The 21,857-nt window shown below is 40.6% G+C and overlaps 1 protein-coding gene across 3 annotated transcripts in view; it reads left to right on the plus strand.

Annotated features, from left to right (window-relative positions):
• The window catches only part of CPVL (carboxypeptidase vitellogenic like), an 83,091-nt gene that overhangs the window by 45,191 nt on the left and 16,043 nt on the right, over nucleotides 1-21,857 (plus strand). For all 3 annotated transcript variants that reach the window (XM_054991429.1, XM_054991427.1, XM_054991430.1), the window contains one exon: nucleotides 20,483-20,665. In XM_054991429.1, coding sequence (XP_054847404.1) covers nucleotides 20,483-20,665 — 183 coding nt within the window. The remainder of the gene's footprint in view (nucleotides 1-20,482; nucleotides 20,666-21,857) is intronic.

Here is a 21,857-nt window from a genome sequence, read left to right on the forward strand (position 1 = left end):
AATCCTGGATATTTATCTTTGTGGGTATTGAAGTGTGTTTCCTAGAAGGATGCATTCTTTGAAAATTTGCAGTCAAATTTTGTGAAAAACTTTGCACCTTGCAAATTGTGTCCTCAGCCTTCTGTGGAATGCTTTACATTTTAATGATGTCAGTCGCTTTGTGAAATTTCCAGTGCACATTTTTTCTCTAATATGACTAACTCACATTTTGTCATTTCAGTTTTTAATTCTTTTGACCCTTGGAGCAACTGTAGTCTTTTGTGCCCCTTTTTTCCAATTGTTTTTAGGGGAAGGGAGGTACACACATGCCCTTGGATGATAGCACCATTCTAAAAATAAATTCCTTTGCTCTCCCGATTGGCTGTTATATTGCTGCTGGACAGTTTATTCGAAGACACTTTTGTACATTCTAAGTTGAGTGATGTAATGAACAATTTTAATTTAATTTATTGCAACTACACCCCACATTTCTTCCATCATAGGATTGGTGGCTGACATAGAATTCCAGGTCTCCCATCAAAGAATAAAGACAAGATCTAGAACAAAACAAAACTTTAGTGGCACCTTAAAGAGTAGAGAAGGGCACGAAACGGGAAAAAAATGAAACAAAGAGTTTCATTTTTTGTTGCATTCCACGAATCATGAAACACAAACTTTCACGAAATTGCCCCGTTCATACCCAGAGATGCCAAACTTGCAAGGAGACTTCAGCAGGCTCTCTTCCACCTACCTTCCCAGTTTGGCCAATATTGCAAAACGTTGACTGGAACCCACAAAGCTGGCCCCAGAGTGACCCTTTGACTGGGCTTGGGGGGAGGGCCCCAAAACCACCACACAGACACCTGCACAGGCGGGGGAGGTGCGCAAAATAAAACCAAAGGAAACAACAAGAGTGTGAGCCCTCAAAAGAGCAGAGAAAGAATTAAGAAGAAACAAAGACAAGCAAAGGAAAAATAAAGAAGGCCTCAGTCAAGCTAGGCCCCAGAGCCAGGCAAAGGCTTGAGACTAGGATGGGATGAGGTGGAGGAAAAAAGGCACCCTCACCCAAAGACCTTCCCAGCAAGGACAAGTGAGGAAAATAAGAAAGAGGCTTTTCAGTCTCTTTTAAAGCAGCAGCAAATCCAGCCAAAAGCTCCCAACTCCCCTCTTTCTCATTCCAAATCCCAGCAATGGATCCTCCACCTCTCTCTGTCTACTGGACCTAAAATCATGAGGCAGAGAGAGGTACCTTATATAACAAACGCTCACATAGAGCAGAACAGGAGGTCTGTGGTTGGCAGACAGAGCTGCCTAACAGGGTTTGGAGGGATGAGATTGGTGTTCCCATGGCTACAGAAGGCCCATCTTCTTAGTTGCCTAGGGGATTAACCCCCCTGTTCCTTCCTGTATAGAGCAGAATGGAAGCTCTCCAGTTGGCAAGGAGAGCTGCCTATCAAGGTTACGTGGACTAAGATTGGGGTTTCCAATAGCAACAAAATAGTCTGCAGACATTCCGGGCCTATGTTGCCTAGGGAATCAATGGATTGGTGGCAGCCTGTCTGGCATCATGAATCATTCACGAATCAAACGAATTGGGCCAAAAAGTTGTGAATTTCGTGAAAACCACAGCCCCACAAAACACGTTTTGCGAAACATGAATCGGCCTGATTCATCACGAAATTTGATTCATGTTTCGATTCGTGCCCATGTCTATTAAAGAGTAGCAAAATTTATTCCAGCATCAGCTTTCAGGAGTCACATCTTACTTCACCAGACTTACTTGGCTTCATCAAGTCATCAAGTGCCCCAAAACCTGCCAGGAATTCAGCAGTGTTCCAGGAAATCAATGGTACCATTTTGGACCGTGCACTTTGTAAGCATCAGAAGGAGGGAACCAGGCCAGGGTGAAATCCACTGCCTGCATATATTGCAGAAGTTGGACATCATCTCATCTCCTAAGATGAAGCAGTACAAACATGTCCCACAGTTTCTTGAAGTCAGGAATTAATACTGGAGGAAAGTTTGTTACAATGAAATGTTTGGTATTTTGTGTGAAATGGTGAACATCCTCTTGAGCTTTTGCTGGAATTAAGTATATATTACTTTTAAGGAGCATAAGAAAAATGTGGGGGGAGGGTTTGCAGTGGGGGAGGGGGTTGCTTCTCACTGAACCAAAACCAGATGGAGAATAATTCTCATAATTCATTGTTTAGGATTTGTGAAAGATGCAGCGTGACGTGAGGTAGCTAGTGATGGATGCAGGGGCCCAGTGACCTTTTAAAAGAGCGTGATCACTTCTAGATTAAGACCACCACATTTGGAGCTTAGAAATGCTCTCAGGAGTGGTTCAGAAATTTTTCCACAGACTCAGTTTGACACTCCATCAAGTTACTGTGTCTCTGTCAAACTGTAGGCTGTTTTTGTTTTTCTTTTTCATGTACAAGTTAATAAAGAATGAAAAAGTACCAAGCTGGATCCAGTAACATCCTTTCTTAACTATGAACACTTCTTCTAACAACGTTTTTCCTTCGACAGAAGTCTTCACTTTATGAATGCAGTTATGTGATTCAATTCAGTGTTATTTGGAAAATGCTATATTACTAGTACAAGTGGTCTGTTAAAATCTGTCATTAGTATCTGGTGTAATCTGATTATTTTTGTCAAATCCTGTTGGTATAGCTTATCCGCTGAAAATCCTGTGTCTTTTGGACGTGTTAGATTTATCGTTATTTAAAGAAGAGCTGAACAGATGTGATGATAGTGTTAGATCTCTTAAGGATCTTATAATTCAGTTTTGTAATCCCAGTATGTCATAATTTTACCAAAAGGTATGATCTAATGGGTTGTGTTTCCAAAGCTGGAAGAAGTGATAAGTGCAAAGGCGGCTTAAATGATAACAACAGTGGCTGAGTGTTGTGAAAAAAAATCAATTTTTTCTTGTTTAAAACTATGTTTCTAGTCATCTTATTTAGTTCATCCTCATAAAGGTTACAAAGTGCCATCCATCAAATTGAAAACCCTAGTGTCTGAAGGTTTATTACAACATTTAATTGGGTTGGCTTTTTAAAAACGTTACTGAGAATTGGCCATCTTGATGCAAGGTTATTAAAATTGGATAGGGGTTAAGCAGGACCCCTAAAGGGTTTCTAAAATTGAACAAAGGAAGCAAGTTTCTAATTTGTCTTAATTAAATGAAGGAAGCTCATTTATATTGACAATCAATTTTACTTCCTCTCATAAATTACCATATGCAATTTTAAAAGTTCTTAATTACCTTTATTACTTTGCTCCTGACTTTTACACCGACAAACAAAATGAAGTTACTTAAATTTTAACCATGACCCACACTTCATTCTGTTGCAGAGAATCAAGAAGTGGTCCTAAGGGATTGGTTGTTAAGTCTGGTAATAGTGATAAAACACAGTATGAATCAGAAGATCCATTATAAAATCTTAGATGATCAGAGGTCCAGAGTTACCATGTGAGTGTGGTTGAGGGGGTTGGAAACTTGAATCTAATTGGAGTCGGGGACTGACCATGAGTTACCAGGGTTGTGTGTGCCTTGGAGCCTCTTTGGAAAGCAAGAGGGGGTTGCAACATTGGCCACAGGTAGTTTGAACGCTGTGGTAAATACGAAGAATGTAGCCTCCTACGCTTACCTGGTTGAGCCTCTCTTGTACTTCAGGTTCTGGCTTTTACCATTCTCTTCCAGTCTTGATTCAGGTATGACTTCTTGTGATTGATTCCACATGGGTTTGGCAGGTGGACAATATTCAATTATATACCACTATCCTATTCTTGACCACAGTAATGGTGAATTCCCTTGCCCTTAAATTTTCCTCATTAAATTTCAGCCTTTGGTAAATGTTTTGACTAAACACTAAAACTTAAATAATGAATCTAAAGAATGGTATCTAAAGAAGTCACAGGACTACAAATAAAGACTGCAGGAAAGTAGTAGCAGAACTCATTGTACTCTTAATTAGTTTTATTTTCTTGGAAGATGTATGTACAACCTCTCCAGAGACCCGCTTTAGGTAGTTTCTAAGGCACTTGGCTTAGAATATTAACAGATTTATCAGAGCAGGACATCACCTTTGACCTAGACCATATCACTTAAGATATTCCCTTATTTAACAAGTTTTACATGACTTAGAAAATTTGTGCATATACTAACAATTCCTAAGAACAGTGTATAGAGTTCTACTTATGCTGCAAGATTTCAAAGATTCTTCTTCCTGCTACAGCCTTTAAAAAGCAATTTCTGGATGTTGGAGGAGGGACCCTCTGGAATGGTTTTCAGCATAGCATGGCAACTGCAGCTGGAAGGGGATTGGTAGAAATATAATACCCTCCTTGTGCTCCTCTGGATCACCTTGTCATTTGTACAAGATTTCTAGAGCCAAGCCATGTTGACCAGGAAAGAGGAACTTTGCATTCTTAATTAATATTTTGTTTTTGTTTTTTGGTGATTTATGTGTTCGTATTGTTTGGGACAGGTTTTGTTAGGTGTCTTGGGTATTTTTTAACAGGCAAGATATTAATATTTTAAATAGTTATAAACCAGTAAAATTGATCTTTCTCAAGCTCCCTCAAATTCCAGATGTCTATGAATGCCAGAAATCTATTCTATTTTTTGTTGTTCTTGCCTTCCTTTTTTCTCTATAGACACATTTTTTTCAGGCTCCAAAAGGTATAAAATAGTTTTGAAAACTTCTCCATTACATGAAAATTGGGACATAATACTAACTTGGCTATTTGTGTCCTGCTTTATATTTCTAAGTTTGGGCTCTATTTCCTCCAAGTTTGCTGTTGGGAGATTGTCTCAAGCTGTCCTTTTCCACTTTAATTTTTGGTAATTTTCTTCATAAAGTGCAGCTGTTACTGAAACGCTTAGTGATTTTATCAAGTTTTCTCATCATCTATGCTTTACAATGTCACTTGTGAGGAAATATTACACCAGTAGGTTCAGGCAATGAACAAACATGGCACATGTGCTGATTGGCCATTTTATAACATTAACAGTATTGTTCCTCATACAGCTCAGGCAAAGACCTCAGGAACCTAAACCCACACACATTTAATCTTTCAGGATTTCAAATGGGAGTTCTTTTACATCCACTGCCATTAGAGACCTTTCTTCCTTAAATATATCCTTGTTGCTCTTTCAGATAGATCCACTTCAGAAGTCAAGAAGCAATAATTACTGTTTTATCAATCTTGTCACACTTTATTTGGCATCACTTTTACATTGATAGATTCACAGATTTCTTACACACATCTTCAGCCATTTATTTTCTTAATATTGAATTGGTACATTTCTATATTTATCCACTGCATTAATTGGATGCAGAGTTTCAAAAGAAAGAGGAAGAATCATGATGGTGAATTAGCTGAATTTTTTAGCTCCTCCTAGCAAATGAAATTTCACAAGGTATCCATAGGAGTTGTGCCAGTCATACACAGACACACAAAGCTGTTTCAGTGGTGAATCCTTTTATAACTGTCTACCCGTGCATACACATGGAGTATTGTGCTGTCGCTATACAACATATGTCAGTATGAGGCTGTCTCTTGATATCAAGTTACCCAGTTTTTCTGAAGTGGTTTTCTCAAAAGTAGGAAATACTGGCTCATTTTGATTGGGAGTGGGAGTGGCTTTCATTGATGTTATTAGTTGTTTCCAATCATTTACTTATTCAGTAAATGCCACCTTGGGTTCCAAAAGTGAGAAAGACGTGTTAGTATTTTAAAATAAAAACATAGATAAAATATGTATTGTCGAAGGCTTTCACGGCCGGAGAACGATGGTTGTTGGGGGTTTTCCGTGGTCTTGGCATTGTAGTTCCTGACGTTTCGCCAGCAGCTGTGGCTGGCATCTTCAGAGGTGTAGCACCAAAAGACAGAGATCTCTCAGTGTCACAGTGTGGAAAAGATGTAGGTCATTTGTATCTACTCAGGAGGGGTGGGGTTGAGCTGAGTCATTCTGTAAGAGTTTCCCAGGGTGTGGAATGCTAATGGCGGGAGGCTTCACTGAGTCATTCTGTAAGAGTTTCCCAGGGTGTGGAATGCTAATGGCGGGAGGCTTCACTGTATCCTGAGGAGGTTCTTTTGCATATGGATTGGTGCTTGATGTGCTAATCTTCTCTGCAGGGCTATTGTCGGGTGTGGAGTGTTTTGTTGGCCTGGTGTTTTTCAGAACTGGAGCCCATGCTCTGTTCATTCTTAAGGTTTCTTCTTTCCTGTTGGCCATGGCCACCCCACCCCATGGGGAGCCCACTCAGCCCAGTTATAGCAAACTTCTACATGGAACATTTTGAAAAAACAGCTCTAGAATCAGCACCCCACAAACCCAGTGTATGGTTCCGGTTTGTGGATGATACATTCATCATTTGGAGCCATGGGGAGGAAGAATTGATGGAGTTTTTGAATCATCTCAACAACATCCACCTGAACATACAATTCACAATGGAGAAAGAAAGTGAGGGAAAACTCTCATTCCTGGATACCTTGGTCATCCGCAAAGCAAACTCTCAGTTAGGTCACAAGGTCTACAGGAAACCAACTCACACTGATCGGTACTTACACAAAAACTCCAATCACCACCCCCGACAGAAAAGAGGCATAATGAAAACATTAGTGGATCGTGCAAGACGGATATGTGAGCCGCGCTTTCTCAATGAGGAAATTAATCATCTAAACCACGCACTTCAGGCAAATGGCTACTCCAGAAATGAAATCCGAAGAGCAATCAAACCCAGGATGAATCAAACAACCAAGGAAAAACAGTCACCTACAGGAAAAGTGTTTTTGCCATATATCAAAGGAATTACTGATCAGATGGGAAAGCTTATGAAAAAGCATAACCTTCAAGCAGTATTCAGACCCACCCGAAAAATACAACAGATGCTACGATCAGCAAAAGACAGCAGAGACCCCCTCACCTCTGCAGGAGTATACCGTATACCCTGCAGCTGTGGACAAGTTTACATCGGGACCACAAAGCGTAGCATCCAGACAAGAATAAAAGAACATGAAAGACACTGCAGACTTGGACAGCCTGAAAAATCAGCAGTGGCTGAACATAGCCTAACTCAAACAGGGCACAGTATCTTATTCCAGGACACCGAAATACTGGACAACACTTCCAACTACTTTGTCAGACTGCACAGGGAAGCCATTGAAATTCACAAGCATAAGCAAAACTTCAACAGGAAAGAAGAAACCTTAAGAATGAACAGAGCATGGGCTCCAGTTCTGAAAAACACCAGGCCAACAAAACACTCCACACCCGACAATAGCCCTGCAGAGAAGATTAGCACATCAAGCACCAATCCATATGCAAAAGAACCTCCTCAGGATACAGTGAAGCCTCCCGCCATTAGCATTCCACACCCTGGGAAACTCTTACAGAATGACTCAGTGAAGCCTCCCGCCATTAGCATTCCACACCCTGGGAAACTCTTACAGAATGACTCAGCTCAACCCCACCCCTCCTGAGTAGATACAAATGACCTACATCTTTTCCACACTGTGACACTGAGAGATCTCTGTCTTTTGGTGCTACACCTCTGAAGATGCCAGCCACAGCTGCTGGCGAAACGTCAGGAACTACAATGCCAAGACCACGGCAATACAGCCCGGAAAACCCCCAACAACCATAGATAAAATAGTTTTACTTTCATTTATTCAAGGAAGAAAAGGAATATTCCTCCTCAAAATAAATTGACACTGGCCGCTTCCACACGTCCATAATGAGACGGCCTGCTAACAGAACTTTGGCGGATTATCTCACTCATTACATACGCCTTCGTTCCCCATGCGCGAGCAGGTCATCATGATTTCGAGATTTGATCGTTTTTTGTGAAACTAGTTTTGTTCCATTTTCATTTTTGATGCCACTTTCTTTGTGCAATTGTCTAACGTATCAATGCATCTGGAGACTTTTTTGTACTTTTGAAGTGCCCTCCCACAAATCTCCAACCCCTCCTCTTGCCATTACCCCTCCCACACAAGCATCTGGCTCACATGCACGATTATAAGTCCTCCTCACCCTTTTTTTTTACTTTTTAAAACAGTCCTTGTGCTATTACGATGCAGTGCTTGCTACATTGGATCACTCAGCAATCAGACTATCAGTTTAGGAACAACATTGGGAACAGAATGCCATTTCTGATTTTATTTCAAACTAGCATTAAAGCCTGTTGTTTTGGAAAATACAACAGCTCCTAGCAGCGCTTCCCCCCCATCCCGGCGCCTCTCCCCACAGCATCAGTCAAGAGGGGGATGGGGAAGAGAACAGGGGCTTCCTCCTCTGATCCCTCAGCCACTGCTTGGCTTGTGCCTGGCCCTCCTAAGACCCCATGGAGGCAGCAGGGAGCACCACCCCTGCTGCTGTGGGACATTGGGAGGGCCTGGCCGCCGCACTGAGCCTTCCCGTAGCCTGTGCTGAGCTCTCATTTTGCCCCCACTCACTTCTTATCCCTGCATACTGCACCTCCGTGGGGATACGGAGTTAGTACTAGGGAACATGGATTGCCTTTTATATAGTAGGATATGAAATCATGTGATTGTGTTACTCTATTGTTTGTATATTTATTAAACGTTGCATTTAAAACTTTGGAAAATCAATGGTAGAGAATGGAGTACTATGCCTGCCCAGTTTCTACAGAAACTGAAAGACAGGACAACGATATAGCGCAATCCCACATGCATTCAAAAAAAAAAAAAGGAAAGTTGGGTGGGACTGCACCAACATCATTTGTGACGAGGTGCAGAAAGAACACACTTTCTGTTTTGGGACCTTTTTTCCTTCTGCTACGAACACACACAAGAAACGCACGAAGACGCTGCGTATGGAAGGTAAGTTATGAAAGTGGGTTGGGAAGACTCGGCTTCAGGACAGAGAAAGCCCTAAAAAGAAGGAACCTGTGGAAGCAACCATTGGGTACCTTATAAAACCATTGGGTACCTTATATTTGAATAACTGAAGTTACATGCTCTTATTGCTGAACCTTCTTAGGATAAGGAAATATATGTATTAAATCCTATATACCCACCTAAAGCAATCTTAGGGAGGGACCACGATACAGCTTATTCATTGCAAAATCAAAATTAATTTTTCTCTATTGGATTAGACTCCATTGTGGTAAGAGTTTTCCTCCAATGGAGCAAGGCTTTGCAGAATTTTTTTTAAAAATACAAACACTTACTGATTCCGCACATATTGGATAATGCACTTCCAATCCTCTTTAGAGATCATTTGGAACTGAATTTTTCATGTGTGAAACACAAAATCCACTTCCAAACGATTGCTAAAGTGCATTGAAAGTGCAATATCCAATGTGTGTGGAATCAGCCACTTAGTGAAAGAGAATCTTTGGATCCAACACACTTTCTTCTAGAATCTGTTCCATGAAATGGATAAAAAAAATTAAACCTAGGTATTTCAGAATAAGTTTTCACAGCTTGAATTGTTTCTTTGTAAATGTCCCTTAAACACTCATTACAGACAACTGTGTGCTATATAAATGCTGAATGATCTGTGTACAAATATTCCTGTAAAGCCTAATTTTAAGGTAGTCAGAAATGATTTGGTGACAAATGTTCTGAGAAACTTCTCCTCCCAACCAAAATTAGCTCTTGTAGTGTGTTCTCCAGATGTTAGTAGAATGGTGTTCAGTAAGCCTTGCTCTTTAATTGAAAGAATATTTATGGAATTAGCTAAATAACAGATGTTATGTTGAATACAACATCTTTGTGAGTAACAGAAGATGGAAGGGGAGGAGGCACTTTTTCCAAGAAGGGCAGTCAAGATCATGTGACGCTCCCATCACATTCAACTAAAAAATCATCATTCAAACAGAATAGAACTACTATGAATTGATAAGGAGAGGGTCTCACCTTTGTGGCTGCTGTGAAGAAGTTCCATGATAGTGGTGACTCCCTATCCAACCACTCCACTGATCAAAGCTTATTTTAATTAAAAAATTTATATTCCACCTTCTGGTTCACGTTTGAAGCCTTCCTCTAATCTAAGGAGCCTTCTTCCAAATTAAGAGGCTCTTCCATTGGAGGGGCAGCCTTAAGTTAGAGGGAGGCTACTTGGAGTATGGTTGAATCCACTCTATGGTGGAACTGAGGTCATTCTGTATTGGCACTCCCAGTGGACTTTACCCAATCAAATATAGTTTTCATGCGTACTTCATTGACCCCTCCCCATTAAAAAGGGGGGAAGGGTCAATGATTACACCCTACAGAATAGACCATTTAAGGGGATTGTCCATGCTGATACCTTAGGTCATCTTCTCTTCACATCCAGTGAGATAGGTTCATCCCTTTCTATAGAGGACCTGCTGTTGTGATGTGAACCCAAGGACCTTGACCTTATCTGTGTTCTCAACTGAGTGTGGAAGATGACAGTTAGGGATGCATGAGGTGAAATTCAGTCCATTGGAGTCTAAACATAATGAACTATCAGTGTACAAGGGCTGTCTTCTTAAAGCTGTGGCACTGCATGTTTGAGGCTCTGTTTCAGGCACCCTGTTATAGTGCAGGTGAAGGTTTTTGCTTGCAGCTATGTGTGCTGGCCCAAGACAAACAGTGCTACTGATTCAGGAGGTTTAGTGAGTGACAAGCTTCAGTTCTGCCACATGCCCAGAATTTATCCTCTTAGCAACAGCAGTGTCATTTTCCAGTTCAGTATGATAACTGCCAGTTTGGTTCAAGTTTTCCTCTTGATGTACCTTTGTGGATAAAACAAAGTTCTTGATGATGATATAATTTATGCGTTGCCTCCACTTCATGATACTTAACAGGTAGCTAATATTTAATATCCAGTTCCACAATTGCAAGACGATATGTGGAATCTGCTGATAAATTTCAGTAAGTCTTGAGTTAGGTTTTTTCCTATTGATTCTTGTCCAATAAATCATTTTGTAATTAAGTGCTATTTTTTTGTGCTAATCAAGTTGTAAGCCTTTCTAGGGCAGTAGTTTATTTTGAAGGCTATTTATTGAATCCTTACAAATCTATAGGGGATATTTCTTTTTTTACCTCTTGAGTAGCTTCATTGGAAAGGTTAACTTGCCTTAGGTTAAGAATCTGCAGAAGCTTTCAAGAGTTCATCTAGTCAGGAAATTGTGGCGGGCCCTGTCATTTATCATTAGACAGCCCATTAAATCCAGATGAATGCTTTGTTCTAGTTTTTTTATGTCGCAGTCCCTTAATTATCTCACTAAAATCTTAACATTCAAACCACTGTGGTTAACTTCATTAGCTGACCCTAGCACTTGTCTAACTAGAGTTTGAAAAAGTTTTGTTCCACTTAAAGGGTAACGTGTAGTGAATCTATTCTATCCACTAGCCTGAAACGACCGACTGTGGATAAATATACATAACCACATTAGCACACAATTGAGTGTTCATTTATATTTTGTAATGTGTGTTGATCTTCTTTAATATGTCAGAGTGTTGAAACAGTTATGTCACATTCCACAGCAGTGCATATAGAAAGGATTAGCTGGTGAGAGGTGATGCTATTTATAAAATATGGCCACTAATATTCATGAAAGATATTGATTAACATATTCTAAAAAGGTTATGTATTTGCTCAGAGTCCATATCATGTAGTATGAAGAAAGGGTTCTGAGGTTATTCTTTCTTTTTAAGCAAATCATGGCCCAATCCAACATGAGCAAAACCCTGGTTAATAGCTGGACATACATGCCCTCCTCTTGCGCAGTAAGAAGATGTATGACTTCCAGTAACTCATGATATCTGAGTGCGAGCACGTTAATTTCTGTTTGGCTAGACAAGGTTCTTAACCATGATTTAATTCTGGGAAAGAAACTAACTTGTTAGTAAAGATACTTGCATGACTAATTGGAGTTAGTTGAAAACTAGCACATCCAGCAATGGACCGTGCCAGTTCCAGGCAAACTATGATTCATTTGTGACATCTGAATTGAGCATGTTTCTTCCTGGAGACTAGAGGTTCTTGTGATTTATTTCAGAATAAAAAGAAAATTTCTAGAGAAGGAGATGGATCCCATTTCTGAGAAACAAAACAAGGAACAAAATAGTGCTTAGTTCTCGTGGCCCCTTCTTACATGCCCAGGATAAGACCGATCGCACCTTGGGGTCAGGTAGCAGTTTTCCCCAAGCCAGTTTGGCTAGGGATCCTGATGGTGTTTTGCCATCTTCTGGGCATGAAGTAAGGGTCACTGGGCTTGTGCATGGGGGGGGGGAGTATTTGTGAATTTCCTGCATTTGTGAATTTTCTGCATAGATTCTATGATTCTATGAACAATGAAACAGGCAACTTTGCAAAGACTAGGAAAAGTCTTGTGCATCTCCATTTAGAAGGGTCAGGTAATAAGTTATGTGAAAGGTGACTGCCTTGGAGAGCTGCTGCTAGAGTAGACAGTACTGATCTGATAGACCAAGGGCCTGTCTCAAAATAAAGCAACTGTGGATTTGTCCCTTGTGCAGTTCCAAAGGCATCATCATAAATGTCAACTTATGTTTATAATCCAACATTGGGAAAACCAGTTTAAAAACAAGGGATCAATTTAGAATAACAACAACAACATTTGATTTATATACTGCTCTTCAGGACAACTTAATGACACACTCAGAACGGTTTCCAAAGTGTGTTGCTATTATCCCCACAACAATCACCCTGTGAGGAATAAAGAAACAACGTGTGGAGAAAAGGTTTAAACCTGCACAGATGAGCATATGCTCTAGTCTGCTCTAAATTGCCCCCTTCCAAAATGTTTTTTTTTTAAAAACTGAGCTGTTAAATTAGTGTTTATGTTACATATTCACATGAATGTTGCGGCCCTTATTTCTTCAAAGCACTTCCCTTGCTTTGCTTGCATCCTTTATTTGAAATGAATTTGTGCCTCCTCCCTTGCAGGAAGGATGGAAAGAAAGCCACCCAAAGAAGCTTATTCTTCCTTAATGCACTTAATAATATATTCCAAAAGTCCTTAACCTTTGTTAATCTCTCTGCTTTGCTTTCTTTGTCAGCAAGGCTCATGTAATGCTTCTTGCATATTCCACCTCTTGTATGGATACTACATGTGAATTTACCTATCCATTGGTCTTGTTACTTCCTCCCCGCTATTGTTGGGAGCAAGGATGATGGTTATGATGGCAGTTCTGAAGTTGTGTGATCCATGTGGATTGATTAATAACACTGGGAAATGGAGCAGTGTGACATTGTTATCTGGAGAAAGAGTATTATCTTTTCCTCTCCATTTGCTAGCATTAGGTCATCCTGCCGTAGTGGAAGTATCTCAGTGTGACAACAGAGCTTGTTTTCACTGTTCTGCTTAGTTTCAATTTAGGAGTTTTAGATGAATTATATTCTTTCTCTTGGTTGTTCTGCCCTTTGTTACCAATTGAAAAACATTTTTATGGTGATAAACAGGAAGGTTAATGTGGTGCTTGGTCCCATCTTTGAGGAACTTCTGGGAATATTTAGTGTTAGTGGCTGTCTCAGAGTAGACAGCTTTGGCTGAGCCTTTTTGCAATACCTCTGATCTTGTTTCTGTGTAATTGCCTCAATGTGTGTGGCTCTTTCAGACACAAAACTGGCAGCTGCAATGTTTAAATACTCAGTTTCCTGCAGTCTAGCGAAGTGCCCATGCAAGGAAGTTCAGGAAGGAAAAGAAGGCCTTTGCACTGCCAGGCCAGTGTCATGGTGAGGTAAATGGCACAAAGGTGCATGTCTTAGTCAGCTTCCCCTGTGTGCCCTTTAGGGCACATTTCACAGGCCTTTGGATGTTTGATAATGTTGCTGTTAACAATAGAAATTTCCTTTGGGTGTCAGGTTTACTCAAGTTATGCAAGTTACTTTATGTTTCAGTAGTCACAGGTTAAGATTTCATGGCGTTTTCTGTCTCTAAAGACCTGACTTTCTAATTCAGAGTTCAATTGTAATGGAGCATTGGGTCTAATGCTGTTGTTTCCTTGTAGAAACATTATGTTGGTTCATCACCACAACAGTACTGCTGTATCAGTGAAGCCAAGGCATTGCGGTACAATTGCACTTTTAATAGTAGTAATAGTAATAACAATAACTGTGCTTATATACCACTCTTCTAAACAGATTAGTGGCCCACTAAGAGCAGTGAACAAAGTGTCAGTTTTATCCCCACAATACAGCTGGGGAGTTGAGGCTGAGAGGAGTGGCTTCCCCAAGACCACCTACAGAACTCATGGCAGTAGTGGGATTCAAGCCAGCAAAGTGCTGATTTGCATCCCAACCACTTAACCATTATTATTAACCATTATTAACCATTCGCTTTCACTTGTAGTACTATGGCTTAGGTTCAGTTTAGGGTCAGAGGACCCTGCAGTAATATTTTTTTTGAATCCTCAATGTGAGAGTCATCTCTTCATGTTACAAATACAAGAAACAAAAACCCACAGTCTTCAGTGCTTCTGGGCAAGGTGACATGGGAAGGGCAGTAAAACTGGAACCACATTTGTGGTCTGTATGAACCTCGTATATTCCAATTTAAAGAAAGCTGTTCCCTAGGTTTTTGGCCACTGGCACTGGCACAGAACACACAGCAGATTTGTAAAGTGTATCCTGTGTCTGGCATTGTGTACCAAATTTGGCTTGAGTACTCTCCTTGTAACATCTAATTTCTTATTATTTGAGACAGGGCTGCCATGTCATTGCTCAGCTATCTGAAAAAAATGTTCACGTGTGCGACAGAGAGACTTTTCATGTATCTGAAATATGAGGCTGTATTTCAGAATCTCAGGGGTAACCTAAAGAGGCCTTCATTTAACTGTTTACTATAGCTCTGTTGGAGTCCTTTCCCTTTCCTCTGTTGATTGACGGTGACGAGCTGTATCCCTAGGTAACTGCATGCAAAAATCCAGAAGTTCTATTCTGGGCTTCAGTTTCAGTCCTGGGTATTTTTCTGATTTAAAAAAAAATCCTGACAAGTAAAATATTCTGCAAGTATTTAAACTGTGTAAAAAGGGGATATATTGTGCTCAGATGAATACACTGTAATTGTAATGGAGTGATTGTTTTGAAAAATGTTCATAAATGATTCATGCCATCAGGATCATTCAACAAAACTGTGATTAATGACATGGCCCCTGTATCAAATGATGCTATTAACTGCTGTTAGCTTTGCTTACTGGAATGGATTTGGTTTATGACCCCCAAAAAAGTCATTAGTCAGAACTTGTGTTTTGTACTGTCTTGCTTTTACCAATTGCCGTAGCTATTGAATTATGGCTGCAGCTGTTAAAAATGGCAGCGCTTCCTCAACCAGTCAGGGGACAATCTGAAATTGTCTGGTTCCCTATTCGGCGTTCCTTACAAATATCCTTGGGGCTTAGTAGCATATATTGAGGGCCTTTTGGTTGACAGTTTGTTGTGGAGTGCTCAGAATGGGAGACTGGGTGCATGAGGCAGGCCAGAACATCTTGGTCTGCTCTTCAATCATAATTTCCTCTTGCAGGAAACCACAAAATATCCTAGATTAAAGTCACTAGGGAAAGGAGCAAAGTTTGTTTGCATAGTATTATGGTGTATTGTGTCTAAGCCAAACCATGAAAATGGAGCTTGTTTTAAAAATATAACAGGAATAAGAGTTTTATTTATCACACACATTGTTTATATTAAGTCAAGAACTTTGAGGTGTTCAAGCAGATATGCTTTGCAACTTTTAATGAGAGCTTTTGTTATAGACCAGCTTCCCCAAAACTGCGAATTGAATTTAGAACTGTTTTTTTAAAGTCTGTTTGTTGACACTGCCATGCCTAAACAGAGCACATGTACTCAAGTCATGAAAGTTTGCTTTCATATTTTTATTCCTAATAAGTGCTGTATCTGTTTCTGTTTGCTAATTTGCATTATGTTGCACTGTTTCTACTCAGTGCATTTCTAACATCTTGAATGTGAACAGATTAATTTGCAGCAAGTCAGAATTGTGAAAATAACTCTACATATCCTGCTTAACCATCTAATTATGCATAAGTTAACATGTGATAAAATGGAGGCTTCCTTCTACTTTCCTTAAGCGTTGCTATGACAGCATTCTTTCACAATGCATAACTAATATTTGGGTTGTCTCTTTATATTTTATATGAGTAAAAGCTACTGGTATTAACGGTAGATGACCTTTGAGAACAGTTATGTTTACCGTTGTAGACAGAAAGAACAAGAAATTTGCTTAGTGCCCAACTATTAAAATGTAATTATTTCTTATTGATTGTATAGATGATGGGTGTGTAGGCTAATAAAGGACAAAGACCAGTTCTTGATACATTGCCCCTTACTGCCCCTCCCCCCCAAAGAACCATTATTGTAAGTGGTACACTCTTATTAGGTGCATTTATTTTTTTCTGTAACACAAAAACTTTGCTGAATGAAATGGTCAACTTTCTCCAAATAAAATGGATTTCTTAAGTTTATGCAATCTCCCACCCTTTTGCTCTCTGAGGGATAAACGTGCATGTTATGTATTTTTTACATGAGTTCACTAAGGGGACTTGCAGACACGCTGCAGCTGTAGTGCTTGTTGGTAACTTCATGTAAGCACCACAGGGGCCCAGTTTGGGTCAGGAACACGGTGTGTGTGGGAGGGGGGAAGGGAAGGGCTCCTGCCTCCTCCCTGTACCCTTTTCTGGTGCTGAAGCTGCCCAGTGGGGTGTTACTTGCCATTTTGGCTTGAGAAAACAGAGGGGGTAGAGGCAGAAACCCCTCCCCATGCTGCATCTGTGATCCAAATCGGTCCCTGCAGTGTTTTTACATGGTGTTCACACTGGGCACTCATAACGACAGTATAGCTGCCAGTACCCACTGGGAACTCATGTAAAATCGAACGTGTAATTTGGCCTTTAATCTGTGTGCTGTGACTAGGCAACTAACCAAAATGAACTTCATTGGTAGTTTGCTATCAGTTTCACAAAAATAGGAAACAAGCAAGTCAAGGGTCAACATGAAATTATAAAAGCATTAAAGTTTGACAGAACTCTTTTTTAATATGTTATTTGTTCACATGGATGTGCTCAAAAGTCTTCATGAAACTACAGCTTATTGAAAACTTATCAGAAAAACTGAAATTAGTTTGAATAAGCAGTGCTAATTATATGATGCCAGAAAGATTGTAGAAGTGAGGCTATCTTGCCTCACCAACTGGGGCGTTGCTTTTTTTTACTATGCCGTGCCTACGTTTATGCTAGTAATTGTAATTATTCCCATACCGTTGAGTGTAACAGCTGCAGAAAATTTTGCAGAGGCCATGGAGAATCAAGGTCTTTGAGGCATAGCTCCTTCATATAAACAGTGCAATTATTTTATTTGAGCTAGCTTGGGTGAGTCTTACAGAAAAGGCTTTTAACCCCACCAGGATTTTTTAGTAACAAAGAATTAATAGTTCATAGGAAACATGTGTGTATTGCAGCCATACAAAGGGTTCCATCTTGGCTTGAGCCCTAACAGTCTGCTGTTAGATCCTGATTGATACAAAACATATATGCTGTTTGGGTATGGGCTTTAAAGGGAAACTTAAACCAGGTTTGTGGGATGAGAGACATTTCTGCACCAATAACATGTTCCCCTTCCTCCCTTTTCTTTTAAGCAATGTATGCTACATACTAATAAGAGTCTTTATTCTTAACCTTTTCTATTCACTGAGCCAGAGTACAAAAATTTCTGGTAGAATCTACCAGAACAGCCTGCCAGGCATTTTGGTGGTGTCCTTTCTTTCCATATATGGCCCAGACCAAGAATAGATATTCCCTGACAGTAGTGCTCAGTGAACTGCACTTAAGGTTGCTACACTTGCTATTAGATGTCCATACATTGTTTTTACTGTTGCTACTACAGTTAAATTGATTGTACTATTTCCGTAGTATTTTTTATTTTAGATTTTTTTTGCTTTGTTTTGAAGCACCTTAACCTTGAGAAAAGGTAGCGTGTAAGCCTTTAAAATAATTACAATATTTACATTAACTATACATGTATTTGATCATCTTAGTGCTGATTTTTATTTATGCTTATGGACAAACATTACTTCATAGAACTATAGCTTGGCCCTCTAGAAAGAAGTGCAAAATGGGGTGGAGGGGAAGAGAATTGTAAACACAATAATGGTTGTTGTGGATTTTCCAGGCTGTATAGCCGTGGTTTGGCATTGTAGTTCCTGACGTTTCGCCAGCAGCTGTGACTGGCATCTTCAGAAGCGTAGCACCAAAAGACAGAGATCTCTCAGTGTCACAGTGTGGAAAAGATGTTGGCAGGTTATCTATATCTATATCTATATCTATATCTATATCTATATCTATATCTATATCTATATCTATATCTATATCTATATCTATATCTATATCTATATCTATATCTATATCTACCATCGTTCTCCGGCCGTGAAAGCCTTCGACAATACAGTAAACAGAATACCTTGGATTGAAAACTTTTCTATTATTTCACATTCCAACTGTGAATTTAGTTTTAGCTTTCACATTTAAAAAGCAAACATTTTTATTTATTTATGTTATTTATAGTCTGCCTTTCTCACCGAGACTCAGGGTGGATTACACAATCTTAAGTCAATGATCAATGGCTGGGGCATTCGTTGTTTTCAATAAACAATGCAATAGGGCAGGGCCGGATCGATGGGGGGTGGGGGGGCAGGTAGGGTAGTCTGCCCTTGGTGCCGTCAAAGAGGGGGCACCAGGCGCAGCTGCCAGCCCCCGGGAGCACATGGGCGGCTGAGCAGAGGGCAGTGGGAGTCCGCCCGTGCCATTCACCTGCTGCGAGAGCAGGGACATGCGGCAAGCCTACCGCCTTGTCAGTGTGCCACCCATGCGGCAAGCCAGCTGCCCCCTCAGCGGGGCAGGCAAATGGCATGGGCGTCCTCCCAGCCACCTGTGCTGCCGCCACCGCCAGCTCCGCAGTGTGCCGGGGCAGCCGGCTTGCCATGCAGGGTGGCATGCTCCACAGTGCGTGATGATGTCACAGAAGTGACGTCATCATGCAGCGCCGGGAGCACGTGCGCGCTGTGCACGCGAGGCCAGACTTGGGTTGCCCTGGGCGCCGGCAACCCTAGATTCAGCTCTGCAATAAGGTATGGATTGTAGAAATTTGAAAACAAGCAGAAATTCAATAGAGAGCTGAGACAATGCTAAAACAAAGCATAAGCAATTAAATATGATCTATTAAACATTGCAGAAGCACTCCAATAGGACCATACTTACAGCAACAGACAGTATGCAGTAGAATAGTCCACAGTCCTTCTAAGGAATAATTTTGCTTAGTGTTCAGAAAGCCAGGACAGTGGGAGCTTTCCTGACCTCTTCAGGCCAGCCATTCCATAAGGAAGGGACTACCACACAGAATGCATGTGTTGGGCAGGGGCTGATTTTGCACATTTGCAAGGTGGCACCTACAGAAGCCCCTGTTCAGATGAACAATGCTGCCCTGGCATAGCATAGGGAGAGAAGCAGTCCTGCAGTTATGAGGGAAAAAGGCCAAGAAGGGCTTCAGTAACCCCGTTGCTACCATGTTTTGTTTTGTTTTTTAATGAGAAGTGTGCTTTCTTAGTTTGATGTGCCAATGAAAGCCAAAGGCTTAGAAATAACACTGATGAAAAAGCAGATCTTACAATAAAGATGAAATGTGAGTTGATTGTGGATATTCTATTTCAGAATTACAAGTCTTAAAAGTTTCCCCACACCAAATACCCCTTCCTTATAAAAAGCTAGCATGTTGGGGGAAAGATTCTGAGCCAGCCTTTTCCTTCACATGCTGTTTTTGTATGTGTATGGAATACTTTATGTGGAATATCATGCACATATTTGATTGATGGTCTATGTCAAATACTTTTAACCAAAATGGGGCTGGTGGGGGAGCCTAAAAGTCATACTTGCCCCAGCTTGCTGTTTTGTGCTTCTTCCCTGCTCCTTGCAGAATTTTCTTCAGTACTACCTTTCCCATTGGGCTGCTTCGTCACAATGGGAGTCCAGCCAGTAAGGGATCATGATATCATGGTACCAAATAGATGGCATCTCTGAGTGCACCTGAAGCCAATTCAGAGTCAAAACTGTGCTTCTCGTAGGACATTTTCTTCCCTCTAGATTGATGTAAGGGACATGGGGCAAGAAGGGGAGTTCTGGCTCAACCCTTTTTGAATTCCCCGCTGCAGTCTGAAACAATGCCTCTCAGCAACATATACATCATTGGTGCTTTTGCTTGTCTATTTCAGATTCAATAGCTGTTGTCTTCCAGGCTGAGAACATGTGTTATACCTTATACTACATTATTCTCCAGTCTCCAGTCCTAACCTTGTGAGGATAAAATGGAGGAGGAGAGAAAAACGGGGTATAAATATGTAAATAAAGTTGAATAATAAACAGAAGAGTGGCTTTATTCTTTGGGTGGATGGGTCAGATATAAAACCTTTTTGGCTGACCAAATGTTGCTGTTGTCTTACAAGTTGCTGACTTGTGTCTTTTTTTCCAGGTTCTCTTATACAATGGGCAACTTGATATCATTGTAGCAGCCCCACTGACAGAACGATTTTTACCTACTGTGCCCTGGGCCAAAGTAGATGAGTACAAAAATGCTGAGAGAGTCGTATGGAAAATACATCCTGCAGATCCAGATGTTGCTGGCTATGTACGCCAAGCAGGTGAATTCTATCAGGTAAGAGAAAATTTCCCTATGATGCGAAAACTGTATTTTAAATGACAAGAATTCAAGTTCATTTCCACACACTGGCTGCAATCCAGTAAAATAAATGAAGCAAGCCTAAAACCTGTGGTGCTGGAAGGGGCTGTGTATGTATTTAATGCTCCCACACATACACACGTCACAATTGTCCCAGTTCAAAACTCCAGAGCTGCTATTTGCCTGAATAGACGATATGTACAAGCACTAATATGTACCCTCACCTGGATGATCCAGGTGGCCCACTCTTGTCAGATATTAGAAGCTAACAAAGAAAAGAGGGCTTCTCCTGTTAGTAACAGAAACCAACGACTACTGAGTAAACCGGAGAGACTCTACAGGTAAATCACTCAAGGCACAATAACCAAATATATGTATATATTCTATACAGTGCAAAGTGTGCATCTATACAATATAAATGTAAGGACAAAAGATAACCGTATTATCAAAAGACACGATATATACATATGAACATCCTATCCAAAATGGTCCAGTCACAATTCTAACAGGAGTGCACGCAGGCACTCACCAAAACTGCAAATATATACCAATGTAAAGGTGCTCACAGGTGCAGCTGAGCACCTTTACATTGGTAAATTCCTGTTGGAATTGTGACTGGACCATTTTGGATAGGATGTTCATATGTATATATCTTGTCTTTTGATAATATGGTGATCTTTTGCCCTTACATTTATATTGTATTGAGGCACACTTTGCACTGTATAGAATATATATATATATTTGGTTATTGTGCCTTGAGTGATCTACCTGTAGAGTCTCTCCGGTTTACTCAGATATTAGAAGTTAAGCACGGTCAGCCCTGGTCAGTATTTGGATGGGAGACCACCAAGGAAGGCCAGGGTTTCAGTTGCCTTGAAAACCCTTCAGGGTCGCCTTCAGTCGGCTGCAACTTAGCAGCACACACAAACCCTAATGTGTCCCCACCACCACCACCTTCAAGGTTGATAGCAGGTTGGAGAAGGGAGAATTTGTGCTGAGAGAAAAGGTTACATCCTTCTTCGAATGCTGTGGTCCTGATCCAGTTTGGGAGTGGGGCACTCCCATGGCTTATATTAAAAGAAGTGTAAAGGTATGCAAGATGAGATAATGAATGTCCACCCTAAAAATGTGGTTTTCTTGTTGTCAGCAAAAAAGTAGTAAAAATATC

Source organism: Eublepharis macularius, chromosome 11, assembly GCF_028583425.1.
Source record: "Eublepharis macularius isolate TG4126 chromosome 11, MPM_Emac_v1.0, whole genome shotgun sequence".
In the NCBI taxonomy this organism is placed as follows: domain Eukaryota; kingdom Metazoa; phylum Chordata; class Lepidosauria; order Squamata; family Eublepharidae; genus Eublepharis; species Eublepharis macularius.